Here is a 13,302-nt window from a genome sequence, read left to right as displayed (position 1 = left end):
TGTTGTTGGAGTTGCACTCATCCAGGTTGTGACTCATTACAATCCTGACCTGTGCCTTGTCAATGGTGGTCAGGTTTTGGGGAGTCAGGAGGTGAGTTACTTAATATTCCTAACCTCTGGCCTTCTCTTAGAGCTGCAGTGTATACGCAGTTTGGCTGTCTAATCGATGGAGACTTCTGGGTGTTGCTGATGGGGGATTTGGTGATGGCTAGTGATGTCATTGACCATCAGAGGAAGATGATTAGATTCTCTCTTGTTGGAAATGGTCTGGTCCTTGTGTGTTGAGGTTGTCCATTGACACTTCAATCCTAGCCTCTGTATTATCCTGGTCTTGCTGTACCTGAGCATTGTCTGACTCGGTGCCTTGTGTGTTACAAATTCAACATGGGGGGAGGGGTGGAAGCTTCTGAAGCAAAAAGAAAGTTGTGAACTTTTGTTCCAAAGTGATGTCAGTTTATGAAATCTTGAGTGCCTGCCTTAATGCTCATTCATGAACAGTCTTGTCAGAAGATGAAATGGAAGAGAACCTGAGAATTGAGCATTGCCATTTGAGCAGATTGTGCCTGTGGCTAAATGCCACTCCCTCTAGTGTGTTAGAAATCTTTGTTAGCAACGTTAGTGACAGATAAATTAACTTCAAAGTTGTGAAATTGAGAGCTGAATTGGGGTGGGAAAGTTAATAGGAATGTAACTCCAAGTTCTGATGCTGTTGCCTTCATAAACGGAATGTAAATCTTTCAGTGGCATGTTTATTGAATTACTCATGGCTGTGTGGTTCTCAGTCTCTGCCAAGTGAAGTGAGATTTGCTTGAATGGGATTCTAACCAGTAGCAGCTTGTTCAATTGCTAATTTAGGCAGTGGAGGACTAATGGCGCAGTGGGTAGTGTCCCTGTCTCTGACCCAGAAGCTTCAGGTTTGAGTTCCTCTCCAGGACTTTGGTTGAGGAAGGAACTTCCAAGATGCAGCCAAATAGGCTGAGTTATCAATTTGCAAATCTCTCCTGATGTTCCCTAATGCAGGTGACAAGAATGAGAGATTCCTGGGTCAGGCACACGATGGAGGCGCTGGCAATGTAGGGGTCCTGGGCCCATCCACTCCACAGCTGCCGCTTTCCTTTTTTTTCCTCCTTTTTCTTTCCCGTCTGCGGTGGTGAAGAAGGTGACATCGCGGGGGAGGGCGGCCAGAGTGGGACTTCTGGTGAGGCAGGGGCCGGTCCTGGCTGTGGAGCTGGGGACACCTAGTCGCCGAAGTCGTGGAGTGGGGACTCCTGATTGTGTTAGGCCCAGAGCCGGAGTTTCCTGGTTATTGGCACGGCAGTGGGGAGAGTGTGGGTTTGGTACGGGAACCAAAGTCAGCAAGGCAGGCCCAGCAATGAAGAGATGGCACCTAGAGTGGTGAGCCAGTGCAGGACTCATGGTGGAAGGAGCGGGATGACAATGGACTCTTTCAGTTATATCTTTTTAGAGTGTTAGATATACAGCACGGAAACAGACCCTGTCAGATGGTGAAAGTTGAATTCAATTTTTAAAAAAATCTAGATTTAAGAATCAAATGATGACCATTAATCCATTGTTGGAAAAACCCATCTGGTTCACTATTGCTCTTTAGGGAAGGACATTCCAGAAGTAGGCAGTATAGGTTTAGGGTGAGAGGGGAAAAATTTAAAAAGGATCTAAGGAACAACTTTGGGTGGCACAGTGGTTAGCATTGCTGTCTCACGGCGCCAGGGACCCGGGTTCGATTCCTGCCTCACGGCGCCAGGGACCCGGGTTCGATTCCTGCCTCAGGTGACTGTCTGTGTGGAGTTTGCACATTCTCCCCGTGTCTGCGTGGGTTTCCTTCAGGTGCTCCGGTTTCCTGCCACATTCCAAAGATGCGCAGGTCAGGGTGGATTGGCCATGCTAAATTGCCCATCGTGTTAGATGCATTAGTTAGGGGTAAATATAGGATAGGGTAATGGGTGTGGGTGGGTTTCTCTTTGGAGGATCGGTGTGGACTTGTTGGGCCAAAGGGCCTGTTTCCATACTATAGGGAATCTAACCTCATCAAAATCTTTCGGTTCAACTTGTCCATGCCGACCACATACCCTAAATTAATCCAGTCCCATTTGCCAGCATTTGGCCCATATCTCTCTCAACCCTTCCAATTCATTTACCCATCCAGATCCAATTTAAATGTTGTAATTGTACCGGCCTCCGTCACTTCTTCTGGCAGCTCAGTTGCTGGCTCTGTGTGAAGCATTGCCGCCACCACATTGCTGACCTTGACACCCTTCCACATTCTTTGTTTTAAAAATTCACTCCTAGGATTGCTGATTGAACCAGCATTTATTGCTCATCTCTAATTGGCCCTTGAGAAAGTGCTAGTGAGCTGTCTCCTTGAGCAACACTGACGGACCAGGTCAGGATGATGACTGGAGAGCAGGTGGGATGCCCTTGTCCTTCCAAGTGGATGTGGTCATGGGTTTGGAAAGTTCAGTCTAAGGAGTCTTGGTGAATTTCTACAGTACGTCTTGCAGACGGTACACGCTGTTGCTACTGTGTGTTAGTGATGGAGGGATTGTGTACTTGGGACAAACCCGATCAAACGGCAGCCTTTGAATTACAGCAAATGGAACCAAACATGTGCTGGTTGGTCAAATATTCTGGATAATCAAAAGGTCCGCATAAATGCAGTCAAACCTGACCAAGCAAAAATTTGAGATATCAACATCTCTCAAAAAAACTGTAAAAACATCAACACACCACCTCAAGTCAATGTAAAAGCACACAGCAAGTAGAAGAAATCTATACAGGGGCTTATACTTTATTTACATTGCGGTATTTGCCATTTGATAGGTGCTGGTTAAAATGAAGTTTACTGTACCATAGTTGGAGTGGTCCTAGCTAATCCAACCCAGGACAAGCCAGGGCACAAGTGTGGCCAACCCTTAGTCTTGTGCCCTCTGTTTTAAAAACTCGTCATACTTGTGAAGAGAAAAACGATGCTTCACATTCCCGAAGAGTGGTGCTGTAATCATCTTCAGCTCAGTAAATGAGGAGGCTCACTTGGCTTCACACCCTCAAGTAAGTCAAACAAAGCCACTGCACTGTGCGTTGTCAAGACCTCTCAGCTTATTTATCTTGGAAAAGCAAATTACTGCCATTGCTGGAATCTGTGCTGAAAAAAAAATGCTGGAGATCACAGCAGGTCAGGCAGTATCCATGAAGAGACAGCAAGCTAACGATGACTCTTAAGAGCTGACATGAAGTGTGGAGGGAATGTATTCTCTGTCGCTATGTCCTCTCTCTCTTCCTCCCATCCCAGTAGGATTGTCTGTTCTTTCAAGATTGGCAGTTAAACACACCATTGTTCTGCCATCCCCACATTCCAATCACTTAATTCGAACTATCAAGACTCTTTCTCCCCCAGCAACTATTGCGTAAATGCTGCCCCTTCACAAGTCACGTCAGCTCTGATGAAGAGTCATTTGAGACTCGAAACTATAGCTTGCTCCCTGTCTCCACGGATACGGCCTGATCTGCTGTGATCGCCAACATTTTTTGTTGACTGTCCTAGAACTGGGGCATTGTGAAATAGTAGGGCAAGTGCCTACACCCCTCTCTCTCTTTGCGCACGTCCAGCAATCAGCAGGAACGTTGGGTGTGGCATCTCCACCTAGAACATTGGCTGACTCAACCATAACCAGGGAACACTGGGTGTGCTCATCCAGTGAGATATACAGCTCCTTTCACAAGCAGCTTCATTTCAGTGAGGTTCATCCTTCAGCTACAAGCAGCTCCCTGTCTGCAGACGCTGAGTCTTGTCCGAGTCACCGGTTGAAGAGTCGATTGAGCGTGCTTAATAACAGATTCAACACAGATATTTCCTGTCAGTTTACAAGACTCTCCATGTTGTAAGTCGTAGCAGATTCCTTGTGTGCTTATAGTTGTCAAAAAACCTTAACAGCGCAGTTCCTGATCTAAAGGTGGTTGTCAGCAAGTATGTGTTGTTTTTTTGGGTGCATGGCTCTTGTCCAAATCCCTTCTGATGCCAGAGGTTTGATTTTACTGTTGTTTTCTTTTTCCTTCGATTATGTCTGGTGTTGAAGAGTCTGCCCCAGGCCCTTATTTAGATGGTGAATAGTTGTTTTAGAGCAGACATCCTGGGAGAGAATTATTTTCTTGGCAGCAAGGGCATCACGGAGCACTTTATTTTGACTCTCTTTATTGTGGCGTAGCCTGTTATTGGTACTCTAAGAAATGCCACAGATCGTTCATGCATGGCAAGATCCAACAGACAGCTGGATGCTGCTACTCACAAGCCAATTTGTTTGCACTGGTTGTGGAAGTACAAATATTGGCCCAGGCTATTAACACAATGGCTCAGTGGTTAGCACTGCTGTCTCACAGTGCCAGGGACCCGGATTCGATTCTAGATTGGGTAACTGTCTGTTTGGAGTTTGCACGTTCTCCCCATGTCTGTGTGGGTGTCCCCCAGATGCTCCGATTTCCTCTCTCAGTCCAAAGGTGTGCAGGTTAGGATGGATTGGCCATGGGAAATGCAGGGTTAGGGTGAGATGGGTTTGGGTGGTATGCCATTAGGAGGGTCAGTGTGCACTTGGTGGCCCAAATGACCTGCTTCCACATTGTAGAGTTTCTATGATTCTATATTAAAGAACATTCTCTCTCCTTCTTTTCCTCCCTCCACCTCTACCCCTCTCTCTGCACTGTCAGCCTGAATTATGTACTTTTGCGTGCACAGTGGTTAGCACTGCTACCTAACAGCACCAGGGACCCGGGTTCAATTCCACCCTTGGGCGACTGTCTGTGTGGAGTTTGCACGTCTCCTTGTGTCTGCGTGGGTTTCCTCTGGATGCTCCGGTTTCTTCCCACAATCCAAAGATGTGCAGGTTAGGGTAAATTGCCCATACCATTCAGGAATGTATAGGTTACGTATATTAGTCAGGGATAAATCTAGGCTAGGAGGAATGGTTCTTGGTGGGTTACTCCTTTGGAGAGTTGGTGTGGACATGTTGGGTGAAGGGCCTGTTTCCGTACTGTAGGGATTCTGTTATGAAATGTCTGACACGAGGATGAGTGTATAATCTACAAAGCTGTGGCTGAAATGTTCAACATTGGGAGTACTCCAGTGCTGAGTGTGTTTCACTCGAGAATCATGTGGTGCTGGACTACTGTTCATGAGGTGAGAAGTCGAGCAACATACAGACATGTTGTATTCTGGAGCAATGGACAGTGGTAGGGGTCTCACAGATATGCAAGTTGACACTTGAACTGTTTGGTCATGTTTTATGAGCTCTCCTTTGGCCTTCATGTACTGGAGTGAGCCTCGTACCCAGCACTCCTGGCTCAGAGGTGGGGACATTACCTATCATGCCACAGAATCTCTTAAGCACTTTGCAGGAATGTGTGTCATTTGTGTTTCTGCTTGCAATTTTAGGGTCTCCGTATTACTGGATCAGCTGTGTCCCAGCAGCGCAGCTTACACACACAAAAGGATGACTGATGAACAGTTTGAGGTTGGCCCACCACCCTTGAACAATATATACCAAGCTTTGTCAGGTAAGTCCACTGTTATTAGTGTGTGTTTTGAATGCAGCAAAGGGGGACGTGCCTCAGTTCAAGGTGATGATCAGTAGAGTTGGTTGCCACCCCATGACAGGCTTTAGACACCAACGTTGACTCTACCTGATGAAGGAGCAGTGCTTTGCAAGCTTGTGATTTAAAAAAAAAACCTGTTGGATTATAATCTGTTGTGTGACTCTCTGGTTTTGTCCACCCCAGTCTGACATCGGCACCTCCCACGTCAAGGTCTTGCCATGTGACAGAGCGTTTTGCACTGAGATCTTGCTCCCTTACTCGCTGGTCTTGTTCTGTTTGCAAGCTTTCTGCAGTGCAGTCGGAGTTTGAACTTGTGCTGTCAGGTTAAATACAACAAATGTGTGATGCCCTTAGCCATAATTGTCTTTCAGAATCTTCCTTTGTGTACTTAAAGCCTGATAGTCTCCTTCAATTAGTACAAATGTGTTCGAAATTATTGCTTAAGCAGCTGCATTCTTCAACGCTCTGCAGTGTACAACAATGAGCTGTTATAGAGGCCATTGTGGTGTATGGTCTATGAGGGGGAGTGTGAAAGCAAAGTACCCAACAATGGTACTTGTCGAAGGGGCTGACTATACACAGCTCAGTAGTTGCTTGTTCTTGGGTCTCCTCTATTCACCATCCAATGCCATCTGGACCACTGTTCTTGGCAGTGTCCCAGGAGGTTAACTCTGGATCAGTGTGCAGTACACACACCTCTGAGTTGCGTGGCTCAGGGTTCAAGTCCCATTCTCCAGGGCTTGAGTGCACCAATCCAAGACAATACTCGCATTCAAACCACTGCATCCTCTGAGGTTTCTAGAATAGTTAGTACCTTAAAGGGTTAACTGACATCATTGGGCAAAAGTGAGGACTGCAGATGCTGGAGATCAGTCAAGTTTAGATGCTGCTGGAAAAGCACAGCAGGTCAGGCAGCATTCAAGGAGCAGGAAAATAGACGTTTTGGGCAACAGCGACGTTTCCTGATGAAGGGCTTTTGCCCGAAACCTCTATTCTCCTGGTCCTCGGATGCTGCCTGACCTCCTGTGCTTTTCCAGCACCACTTTAATCTTGACTCTGATCATTGTGATTGGCTGCACCCATCAGGACATTGGAGACTGATCCAGTGGGGGAATTAACCAGCTCAGTTGCTTTATACCAGTTGCTATTCTAACCTGTAAGACCAGTTCTGGTGCGAAGTCATGTAGCTGACAGTGATGAGAGTTCACTGTTGGGTCAAACCTGATGCGTGATACTCTGGTGTCGCTCTGATGTAATGTAACTAGCTATCAAGTACCAAGGAATAAACATAGTCCATTTGTCAACTTTAAACCTCGTTTCTGCTTAAGAGACTCTATGACTTTGACTTTGTGTGAGTATCCTGCTTCACTTGGTATCAGTAATCACTAAAACCATTCGGATTCATAGCAGAGAGTCTATCCACAGTATCTTGGGTGATTCTGGTGAGCACAACCTCAAAGTATCAGAGGGCTGGGTTTTTGCAGCACTCAGCTCTGTCTTTCACGTGAAAACAAAAAATCCCGCTTTGCAGAAGTGAAGGGGAATTCTTATTGTCCTGCTAAGACGACCAAAGAAAAACATTATTTCGCCACTGCCAGATGTCCCGTTGTGCGAGCTTTCTGTGAACAAATTGGCTGTTTTGTTTCTTACATTAAAGCGGTGGCTGAACTTAGTGTTTCAGTGACTATGAAGAATTTTGAGATGTCCAACAGTCAGAACGATCACAATATAAATGAAGTGTTTGTTTCTTTGGGGAGAGTCCACTGGAATCTGCACAGTGGGTTTTGAAAGGTTGCTGAGGGCAGGTTGCTAAAGCTTGTGTAAAACAAAAAAATTAACCAACCTGTTTAGAGATGTAGTTGCCCACCCTCTGGAGCAGGTGGAACTTGAACCCATGCCTCCCAGTCAAAGGGTAGGGACGCTACCACTGTGCCACAAAAGGTCCCCAGTCTGAGGTCAAGCGATCACCCAGGCATGGACTGTAACCCTGGTCCCTCAGATTAAAGATTTTATGGTGGTCCAACTGAGCCACCTGTGCTTGTGTTCCTTTGAATGCAGAGTTAGAGTCATAGAGATGTACAACATGGAAACAGACCCTTCGGTCCAACCCGTCCATGCCGACCAGATATCCCAACCCAATCTAGTCCCACCTGCCAGCACCCGGCCCATTTCCATCCAAACCCTTCCTATTCATATTCCCATCCAGATGCCTCTTAAGTGTTGCAATTGTACCAGCCTCCACCACATCCTCTGGCAGCTCATTCCATACACGCACCACCCTCTGTGTGAAAAAGTTGCCCCTTAGGTCTCTTTTATATCTTTCCCTCTCACCCTAAACCTATGCCCTCTAGTTCTGGACTCCCCCACCCCAGGGAAAAGACTTTGTCTATTTATCCTATCCATGCCCCTCATAATTTTGTAAACCTCTATAAAGTCACCCCTCAGCCTCCGACGCTCCAGGAAAAACAGTCCCAGCCTGTTCAGCCTCTCCCTGTAGCTCAGATCCTCCAACCCTGGCAACATCCTTGTAAATCTTTTCTGAACCCTTTCAAGTTTCACAACATCTTTCTGATAGGAAGGAGACCAGAATTGCACGCAATATTCCAACAGCGGCCTAACCAATGTCCTGTACAGCCGCAACATGACCTCCCAACTCCTGTACTCAGTACTCTGACCAATAAAGGAAAGTATACCAAACATCGCCTTCGCTATCCTATCTACCTGCGACTCCACTTTCAAGGAGCTATGAATCTGCACTCCAAGGTCTCTTTGTTCAGCAACACTCCCTAACACCTTACCATTAAGTGTATAAGTCCTGCTAAGATTTGCTTTCCCAAAGTGCAGCACCTCGCACTTACCTGAATTAAACTCCATCTGTCACCACTCAGCCCATTGGCCCATCTGGTCCAGATCCTGTTGTAATCTGAGGTAACTCTCTTCGCTGTCCACTACACCTCCAATTTCGGTGTCATCTGCAAACTTACTAACTGTACCTCTTATGCTCGCATCCAAATCATTTATGTAAATGACAAAAAGTAGAGGGCCCAGCACCGATCCTTGTGGCACTCCACTGGTCACAGGCCTCCAGTCTGAAAAACAACCCTCCACCACCACCCTCTGTCTTCTACCTTTTGAGCCAGTTCTGTATCCAAATGGCTAGTTCTCCCTGTATGGATTAAGGAATGATTTATAAGGAGCAGTCCATTTAGGCATGACGTCAGGTAGTACTTGTCCAAAGAATAATGGAAAGCTGAAAAACAAATATTGCCCGAAAAGTGTTGTTCGAGCCTGAAGGCGCAACTTAAAAGTATTAAAATGTCAAATTTTTAAAAACCGAAATGACTGCAGATGCTGTAAGTCAGGAATGAAAACAGAAATTGTTGGAAAAGCTCAGCAGGTCTGGCAGCATCTGTGGAGAGAAATCAGAGTTAATGTTTTGGGTTGAGCGACCTTTCCTCAGAACATTTCTGCTGTGACTAGTCTCTGCCTAAATGTCACCGGACTCGAAACATTAACTCTGATTTCTCTCCACAGATGCTGCCAGACCTGCTGAGCTTTTCCAGCTTTTTTCTATTTTTGACAGATTTTTAGTTGGGTTAAGGGATTTGGAACTATGGGTTGTAAAGGTGGATGCCAGCCATTATTCACTTCAGGGATTGAGTGGCCTTTTGCTGTTCATCATTGTTGCGTGTGATGCACAGTACCAGGGTTCTGTAATTATGAAACTGCTCTTTAGGGATGACCAGGCCTGGGAACCTTGAACAGAATACTGTCACTAATTCTCCTGCCTGTAATAGTCTAAAGGTTTTACGAAAAGATTGAGTCTCCGGAGAAAAGGTTCTTGTCAATGTTTACTAAATGTATGTAACTCCCATACACACTACTCTGAAGGTGACATGAGATATGGAAGACATGACACTCCCCAACTACAACTGGGGGAGGTGATGGCCTAGTGATATTATCGCTGGATTGTTAACCCAGAGACTCCAGATAATGTTCTTGGTCCCAGGTTCAAATCCCACCATGACTGATGGAATTTGAATTCAATTTTTTTTAAAAATCTGGAATTAAGAGTCTGACGATGACCATGAAACCATTGTCGATTGTTGGAAAAACCCATCTTGTCCACTAACGTCCTTTTATGGAGGGAAATCTGCCATCCTTATCCGGTCTGGACTACGTGTGACTCCAAACCCACAACAATGTAGGTGACTCTAAACTGCCCTCTGGGCTATAAGGGATGGGACAATAAATGCTGGCTTGGACAGCGATGCCCACATCCTGTGAATGAATAATAATGCCAAAGACCCAGCACAACATCCAGTGGTTGTGCTATACCTGAGTAGGTGAAACATAAGCTTAACTCGCTGGTTGACTCTTTTCATGGGTCCTTTATATAAGGCACCTGCTCTTTGTGTCTTCCTCACTGACGTCTTTCTCTCTCTGTTCTTTTCATTCCTAATGAAGAATGCCAGACAGGCCTCATGTTTCAATCCGAACAGAAGAAGTTGGATGAGGCAACGTACAAACTGGACAAACTATCGCAGGAGCTGGACTCGATGTGGTCCACACAGAGCAGCCCTGTGGTTACTGATGCAGCTCCATCTGACAGCAAGGTATCATTGTGATAAACCTCGGAGGAGGAGGGAGATGTCATATTAACAATGCAGCCACCTGGGAGGTCAAGCAAAGCCTCTTGTTTGAAAAGACAGTGCTTCCAAGACTGCAGCACTCCCTTAGCACTGCACGGGGACTAGCTTTGCTGTCCGAGAGTAAAATTTTACCCACAACCTGAGGCGATCGTGCTACCCATTGAATCACGGCTGGCACAGGGTGGGATTTTGGGTTGGAGAGGGGATCGGGTGCGATATTAAATTTTGTGTTACTCATGGCTGCTCAGCGAGGATCTGTTTAAAAGAAGCGCAACACTGACAGAGTCTGGGAATCCTCAAAGCATGCGGGCAAGAAATAATTAACAAAGCCCCAGCAAGTTGGGTGGCATCTGTGCGGAAACATTTGGGGTGCTTGATATTCCGTGTCATTCTTTTTTTTTTTTAAACATTTCAGACCTTTTGGAAAGAGAGCTCAATGACCACCTCGTCATCATCCAATGTGTACGGCCCAAGCTGGATGGAGTCACAGACGAAACGTGACGAGCTGTTGCCAGTTGTTAGTGTGACTCGATCGCCCTCTCCACGGACATCACCAGCCTACACACCGCTGCCGCCCCCACAGCAACCTCTTTCGCCCTATGCTTTCAGTCCTCTGTTCAATCGAGCACCCTCTCCCCGTGAAATGATGCCCGGTTCCCCAATGCTGATTCAGCAGGAGCCCCGTGCTCCATTGGATCGAGCACCCTCTCCCCGTGCAATGATGCCCGGTTCCCCAATGCTGATTCAGCAGGAGCCCCGTGCTCCATTGGATCGAGCACCCTCTCCCCGTGCAATGATGCCCGGTTCCCCAATGCTGATTCAGCAGGAGCCCCGTGCTCCATTGGATCGAGCACCCTCTCCCCGTGCAATGATGACCGGTTCACCAATGGTGCTTCAGCAGGAGCTCCGTGCTCCATTGGACCGAGCACCCTCTCCCCGTGCAATGATGCCCGGTTCACCAATGCTGATTCAGCAGGAGCCCCGTGCTCCATTGGATCGAGCACCCTCTCCCCGTGCAATGATGCCCGGTTCACCAATGCTGATTCAGCAGGAGCCCCGTGCTCCATTGGATCGAGCACCCTCTCCCCGTGCAATGATGCCCGGTTCACCAATGCTGATTCAGCAGGAGCCCCGTGCTCCATTGGATCGAGCACCCTCTCCCCGGACAGTGATGCCCGGTTCACCAATGGTGCTTCAGCAGGAGCTCCGTGCTCCATTGGACCGAGCATCATCTCCCCGACCCGGGTTTATTCCCGTGACCCCGTTCGAGAATCACGAACCCTCCATCAATCCCCTTGTGGGTGCTACCCACGAAGCCCAGACTTTGCCCAGTGGGACCATGGAGAGCCCTCTCCCCCAGCAGCCAGGCTTGCTCAGTCCAGTGCCGTCAGCCTACCCCGGACCCTTGGGGCCCACCAGAGTATCCCCCCGTGAGAACTTTCTACCACCGCTTTCTGCTGCCTCCCGGCTTCCCCCCGACCACTACAAGATGTTTTTGGAGGCTGAGGATGGACGAGCAATGAGTGGCTTCGCACTCAATCCTGGAGCGCTCAACCTCAGTAAAGGTGAAGACTTTTGATATGTTATTTTGGTAGGAATGAGTGCCTTGAATGGTGTAAAATTAGAGATCTGCTTGCTGCCACTTTGTCCTCAACCACTGGCTCCATGAGCGGGGAATCTTATAGAAGTGTGTAAGATCACGCGAGGCATGGGCTGGGTGAATGCACTCAGTCTTTTTCCCAAATTGGGGAATCAAGGAGTAGAGGGCTTTGGTTTAAGGTTAGAGAGGAAAGAATGAAAGGGAACCTAAGGGGCTGCTTTTTAACACAGAGGGTGGCATGCGTATGGAATGAGCTGCCAGCAGAAATGGTTGAGGCGGGTACATTAAAGGACATTTGGACCATTACAAGGATAGGAAAGGTTTAGAAGGATATGGGTTGAGAGTGTGTTGCTGAAAAAGCACAGCAGGTCAGGCAGCATCCGAGGAGCAGGAAAATCGATGTCTCGGGCCGGAGCCCTTCACCAGGAATTGGCCATGGATATGAGCAAAGTGCAGGGAAATGGGGTTAGCGTGGACATATTGGTTGGCATGGACCAGTTTGGGCTGAAGGGCTCCTCTCTGTGCTGTACAAGGGAGGATACAAATTCTGTCTACAGTTGGAACTATGTTCGCTAATATCCATTGTAAATCGAATTATTCAAGAGTAGGGGGGCAACAGTGCATGTGTGGGCAGGTGTCACTATTCATTCAGCGAAGTAAGGATTGTGGAACTGTCCACTCTGTTTCACCAGAGGTCACTTGCTGTATCATTCTATAGTGTGCTGTTTATTCGGGCAAGAGTTGTTTGCGATCTAGCTGAGTGGTGTTACTGTCCCCACAGTGCATACTTACAGAAGGAATTTGATAAGGTGCCATGTGAAAGGTTATTGTGGAAAATGAAAACTATTGAGGTAGAGGGTAGCATGTTGGAATGGATAGAGGATTGGCTGGATGCAGAAACCAATATGTATAAGTGGGTCCATTTCTGGCTGGCAAGGTGTAATGAGTGGTGTACCAAAGGGATCGGTACTGGGATTCAACTGTTTATAATTTAAGTCTCCAAAATTGCAGGGTACAGGTGAGAGGGGAAAAAGTTGAAAGGGACCCAAGGGGCAACGTTCTCGTGCAGAGGGTGGTGAGTGTTTGGAATGGGCCGCCAGAGGAGGTGGTGGAGGCTGGTGCAATTGCAACATTTTGAAGAGATTTGGAAGGTACATGGAATGGGGAATGATTAGAGGGATACGGGCCAAACCCAGGCAAATGGGATCAGTTCAGTTTAGGAAACCTAGTCGGCATGGATGAGTTAGGCCGAAGACCTTGTTTCCATGCTGTATGACTATGATTTGGATGTCACAACAGAACGTGGTTGTGAAATCGGCTGGCAATTGAAGGATAGTTAGGAAAGTAAATTGTGAAGTGGCCACAAGGCCTCTAGGAAAACTTTAGATAGATTTTGAATGGGCGAAGATGTGGGAAATGTAAAACTGTCTATTTTGGCAGGAAGCTTTT

General features: G+C 47.2%; 1 protein-coding gene across 1 annotated transcript in view; it reads left to right on the top strand.

The window, feature by feature from the left end:
• Positions 1 to 3,750: 3,750 nt before the first annotated feature.
• The window catches only part of ppp1r13l (protein phosphatase 1, regulatory subunit 13 like), a 29,201-nt gene continuing 19,649 nt past the window's right edge, over positions 3,751 to 13,302 (top strand). The window contains exons 1-4 of the mRNA XM_043680839.2: positions 3,751 to 3,896; positions 5,441 to 5,562; positions 10,069 to 10,217; positions 10,669 to 11,818. Coding sequence (XP_043536774.2) covers positions 3,892 to 3,896; positions 5,441 to 5,562; positions 10,069 to 10,217; positions 10,669 to 11,818 — 1,426 coding nt within the window. The 5' untranslated portion in view covers positions 3,751 to 3,891. The remainder of the gene's footprint in view (positions 3,897 to 5,440; positions 5,563 to 10,068; positions 10,218 to 10,668; positions 11,819 to 13,302) is intronic.

Source organism: Chiloscyllium plagiosum, unplaced genomic scaffold, assembly GCF_037043375.1.
Source record: "Chiloscyllium plagiosum isolate Xiang-an unplaced genomic scaffold, Cpla_swu_hap1 HiC_scaffold_47, whole genome shotgun sequence".
NCBI lineage: Eukaryota > Metazoa > Chordata > Chondrichthyes > Orectolobiformes > Hemiscylliidae > Chiloscyllium > Chiloscyllium plagiosum.
This window is presented reverse-complemented; position numbering and strand designations above follow the sequence as displayed.